At 51.8% G+C, this 5,425-nt stretch overlaps 2 protein-coding genes across 2 annotated transcripts; both read right to left on the minus strand.

Moving 5' to 3' along the window:
• Positions 1-1,930: 1,930 nt before the first annotated feature.
• N7459_010064 (MFS transporter) lies at positions 1,931-3,786 on the minus strand (the record flags this gene model as incomplete). The annotated part of the gene is made up of 2 exons (XM_056949232.1): positions 1,931-3,266; positions 3,335-3,786. 2 exons carry the CDS (start codon positions 3,784-3,786, stop codon positions 1,931-1,933), a joined length of 1,788 nt encoding a protein of 595 aa, XP_056795165.1.
• Positions 3,787-4,084: 298 nt separating this feature from the next.
• Positions 4,085-5,051, minus strand: N7459_010065 (Aldolase-type TIM barrel; the record flags this gene model as incomplete). Its single annotated transcript, XM_056949233.1, has 3 exons — positions 4,085-4,738; positions 4,806-4,870; positions 4,946-5,051. The coding sequence occupies 3 exons, from the start codon at positions 5,049-5,051 to the stop codon at positions 4,085-4,087; spliced, it is 825 nt and encodes a 274-aa protein (XP_056795166.1).
• Positions 5,052-5,425: the final 374 nt, after the last annotated feature.

Genomic DNA, 5,425 nt, shown 5'->3' on the forward strand with positions numbered 1-5,425 from the left:
TAAAAACCCTAAACCCTAAACCCTAAACCCTAAACCCTAAACCCTAAAGCCCTCGAGATACTTTCCCAGCTTCTGCGGGAACTCAACCAGGAAGGGCTGGTAGAACAAAGTTGCCGGGTGACCGGTGCCCTTTAGCGCGTCTGAGATATTTGTAAGAGTATCCCATGTTATTCCATGTCGCTGCTTTCGCGGATAATGTACTGGGATGCGGTCCCGTTGCTGCGTTTTCTGTCTCCTTGTGTGTACCAGTGCTCCCAAATGGCTAGTAGATTGCCGTTGAAGTCGCCGGCGTGCTGCAGTTGGATTACCCGCGAGTAGCCGTTTCCTTCATTCGGGACTTTGGGGGGCCAGACGACTATGCCATCGGAGTCGGCGAGGGCATACCAGGTGAAGAATATAGCTAGGGGCAGGACGGCCTAGGTCGCGCAAGTGCTGAGCCTGAGCATGGTGTTTCGCAGGCACGAAAATAGAGACAAGAGAAGAAAAGAGAATACCCCAAGCAAGGGACTTGCTAGAATCACCACATATGAAAGGGGAAATAATAAATTGGATATAACTCATGCTGCCATCAACCACTTCGAATACATTTATACCCTCAACTCGGCATGTTAGGCGTTCCGCCCTGATGCTGAAATATGCCACGATCGCCAAGCAGTCACCAAGAGTGCTGAAGATCCTACGGATTCATAGGTCGATTGATCATAAGGCGCCCCGTAACTCCAGATTAACTCGTAAAACCAGGGAGCGGAATTGAAATCAGATTATCGCTGGTATTAGTTCAGGCGGCATAGGGGTACAACATGCTAAAGGCTTTCATGGCCTGCCCGGTGAATAATGAAATTGAGGACGTCAATTCGATGTTTATTGTCCGAAGTGACCAAGCGCGTGGGTTTTTTTCTTGCGTAAACTCATCGATCGCATTGTGCAATTATTAAAATTGGTCACAGTATGTATAGTAGATGGGTAGATTTACACCAGGAGAAGCTGTTCAGCCATGATTAAGAATATGAGAGAGCAGACGAGAACGACCAGGAGCCTGCAATCCCGTTTTTCCCATATCATAGGTTATCAAATGATGCTCCTGTCACATAAGGGTCATAACGAAGTGTTTTTCGAACACCAGACGTCATCTTGGGAATGCTGAGCATTAGTTGTGGTATAAGTGTCGGGAAAACTCTTTGCATTCCCTCGGACCCTTCATCCCTTTTAAAGAAGCTAGCACCTAGCTGATTAGTGTTCTTCAGCGACCTTGCTGGGCACTATTCGAGATCTTGTAGATTTTCCTATCCCAAATACCCTACTCTATTATCTGCTGGAGGAGCTTGGTCCTAGTGGCTCAAGAGACTAGATTAGAGTTCCTCTCATTCAGACAATGACTCGAACCCTTCCTCTGTCGCGCCTTCCAACTTCCCAAGATCCGTATTATAATCAATACGAACGGTATTCCGGGCTATACCCGCCATCAGATAACCATGCAGTTCTGGAGTTAATCATAAAGATTCATGATATAGTGTTCAATGAAACGTACGTCTGATCGACTACAAAGATATGAGGAACAGTGATGTATGTCTCTCGAGGTTCGGAGTAAGACCTCCCATCTTTGCGCATCTCAGGGACCATTTTAAAGCTCGTAATCCCACTTTCTTCATCAGCGTCTTGGAGTATCCCTTAAAGGCCTACAATCGCCCGTTGTGGGGTGAAAATCTCGTCTCATGCATTTCTCAGTTGGATGTAACCCCCGTAAAGCTTCATAAGGGTTCCCGTCAGTTGAAAAACCGCGATGACGCTCTCCACCGAGGATAAACCATAGGCAGGTCATGTAATGCTGGTGAATTTAAGCCAGACCTTCATTCGTAAGGAATAGATGGGATGGCCAGAATCACAGTCTCCGGGGCCAGTACTAGACAAATCCCACTTCGGAATGCTTTGATCAGTGAGGATTGTCCTCGTTTTGGTCAAAGTGTTCGCGAGCCCATGGGCTTCGAAGCCGAATGGCCCTACCCATGTAGAAGAAAATAAATGGGATGGGCACCAGTAAGATAGAGATGAATGCCAAAAGACTGGAAGCCCATTCATAATCCAGCTTCTCATACATCTGTGTGGCAAACAGGGGAAACCCGGCCCCGACAACATTGCGCACCAGAATCACCCCGGCAAGGGCCGAGGCAGAATACGTCTGGTAACTATCCACCACGTAGTTCAGAATGCTGAGAATGACAATGTAAATGCCAGCCCCAAAGAAGGACGAAGCGATGATGGGCACGATCCAGTGAACGGATCGATAGCTGGTCCATCCGAACCAGAAAAGACTGATGGGGATCAGAATGGCACCCACGCGAGCCATCCACATCCGAGCCTCGGGAACGCCTTTGCCCTCATTTTGCGCCACGCGGCGGAGATAATAGCGCTCCTGCAAGGGGTACAAGCAAAACGCGATGATGGGACCAATCGCCATTCCTAGGAATGCAAGCCCCTGCTGTCCACCATTGAAGGGATGTCCCTTGGGAGCACCAAATACCAAGGGGATGGCCTCGTTGAACAGATAGACCAGGCCGTACAGAAAGCCGTTGTAGATGGCAGAGAAGGTCGTGATGGGTTCGGAGAACAGGAAACGGAAGGGGCGAGTGAGGGTGATCGCGAACAGCTCATGCAGACCTTTACGTTCACTAGCATGGAGATCGACAGTAGATTCGGTCGACGGTAGATTTTCCTTGCTCATTTGCTTGCGGGCCCGCTTCGCCTTGTTTTGCAGGATGGCCGTGTGTCGTGTTTCGGGGATGGTGAGGAGGAGGAGGATCCAGACGCCACCGGTCATTGCCATCAAAATCCAAAAGATCCATCGCCATCCAAGATCAAGCCCAATGTAGCCAGTGATTACCAGCGCCATAGGGGGTCCAAAGGTGCTACTCAGGCCATAGACAGCCATTGGGCCTCCACTCTCGTTTCTTTCCCATAAGTCGCTAATGCTGCCGCCGGTGTTGGTCAACGGGGCACCTCCGGCGCAGCCTGCGATGAATCGGCACACCAAGACGGTGCCAATGTTGGGGGCGAGAGCGAGAGGGAGTTGGAAAATGAAGAGAACAAACCACGACACCAGATACACGGGCTGACGCCCAAAGTACTCGGAGAGCGGCGCGAGTAGGACGGGTCCGATCGCATATCCCAAGACATAGAGAGACAGACACAGAGTGGTAATCTCGGATGACACTCCAAATTCTTCCTGGATGCCAGTGGCGCCGGAGGAGATGCCGCCTGCACACCAGGTCCTGTAATCTGCGAGTCAGTATTCCATCAATCGACGCTCCAGGGAACCCTGCAAGGTCCGGGGACATACGTGAATACATTGAGCATGCTAACCACGCAGGTGATATACCATTTCCTCCATTTGGGCCAGTTTCGGGGGTTGTCTCGATCGTCAACGGCGTAGGTGATCACGATTGGTAACGCCTCATGAGGACTGCTCCTGGCTTTGACCAACGCTTGCTCTTCCGAGAGTAGCAATGTGGACGACTCCCGAAATGAGTCAGAGACCTTTTCTGGATCCTGAATGTCCCCCATCTGGGCTACCAGGTCAAATGAAGCTATGAAGTCCACCGATTGGTAGGAGAGCTGCGCAATGACCGCGACGGGGAAGTTGGGGGAGGTCGGGGCAGCTGCGGATTTGGAGGGGTGTTGTAGGGTTTTAAACCCGCAGACTTGGAGTGTTCCCAAGGCATCGGATGGGCGCGGGGAGGGGGAGGTGACCAGGCCGACCGGAGACCTCCACAGAGAATCCTTCCCCGTCATAGTAACCCCGAGGTTCACGGCACCTCGGCACCAGTCCCGGGGATAGGCCTGGTGCCGGGACTAGGGTTTGAGGCGGGTCGGCGAGCCGAAAAAGAAGCAATCTGGGCGCAATGCTTGGCTGGCTGGGGCTCCACTTGTCCATCCTACCCCGTCTCGGTGAAGAAATTAGTAATTGTGAGGGGAGAAAAAGCCCTATGGAGCTCGCTTCGGGGTGTCATGAGCAAACAGAATTGGCAACAAAAACCCACCCCGTCCTTATCACGGCCGGTTTCTATGTGGAGGTGAATAATGGGAATATTCAGACAGCCCCGGAGAGCAGACCGACGTTGCTATGATGATTGATTCCTATGTGCAGCCAATCCACATGGAGCGACCCAGAGCAAGCCATGAGCGAACTGCCAGGGGAGTGAGACCGGAACTCCCAGCTTTGCTCGGTGAAAACCCGCTCGGGCTTGCGAAGAAACTGTTGCGCCATCAACGCAGCATTGGCCTTCGGTGTCTCCCCGGACCGCATCACCTCCGTGGCGCTGGCTTCGTCCGCACCTTGAACAATGCGACGCGCTCCCTCGGCTTCGGTGATGAGACCTACAGCGTCGACCAAGGTCTGCTGCCCAGCGGCACGGATCTCTTTGCGAAGTTGACGAGCAAGGTCTACTTGGTAATTGGTATGCGGCTGGATCTTTTGATCTCGGTGATTGCCCCCAGAGCTGACATCCAGGAGATCTACACCAAGCTCTAGAAGAATCTTTGCCAGACGGGTTGACGACGCCATGTCCCAACTACCACTGTCTGCTGCGACTGGAACGTCTTCAAGCCACTCCGTGGCGCTGGTGCGGAGAAACAGAGGCGTGCCCGCTAGGATAGAGGTCCGAATAGCAGTTGCGATTTCGCATACGAAGCGGGTCCTATTATCAAAAGTTGCCGCCGTATTTGCCAGTGCGGCAATTGGTGACTAGGTAGGCTCAAGAATTCGTTCAGCAAATAACCATGAGCAGCATGGATCTCGATCACGTCAACACCGGCCAGAGTGGCCAGCCTGGCACTTCAAGCAAAAGCCTGGGCAGTTTCTTCCAGCCCGAAGGTACTCAGCTCGCTAGAGGGGCCAGAATTTGGCATCTGCGGGGACCCAGATATGCTCTTCACCTCCCAATGGGCCAACCACATTCAAGGGCCACACCCGCCCACGCTTTCGTCGGCCTTGACGCTGCTTTTCTTTCCATCCCACGATAGCCAGGGCGCGACAGTACTAGCTTTGCGACCGGCATGGCTCAACTGAATCCCGACCTTGGCCCCCTGACTGTGGGCAAAATCCACCACCCGGCGTAGTCCCTTGAATTGCTCAGAGTCGGTACCCTTTTGCCATAACCCTGAGTCGTTGGTAGAAGAACTAGCTGATTAAGATTAAGCAGTAAATCACTAATTATAATATATAGAGTACTGTAATCCGAGTATACCTAAAGATTAGTGTTTAAATCTAATTATTAAACCGGATCCAGTGCATCTTGAGACGGACCACAATTTTCCCTCCTTCCAAGTTATCCCAGGCAGTCTTGTTCCTCCAGATGCAATGTGCCCTAGGATAGACCACGTTTTCCCTCTTTCGAAGTAATCACAGGCAGCTCTGCTTCTCTCGAGAGGA

This window comes from Penicillium hispanicum (assembly GCF_028827665.1).
Source record: "Penicillium hispanicum strain IBT 35686 chromosome Unknown utg000009l_segment0_segment0, whole genome shotgun sequence".
Lineage (NCBI taxonomy): Eukaryota > Fungi > Ascomycota > Eurotiomycetes > Eurotiales > Aspergillaceae > Penicillium > Penicillium hispanicum.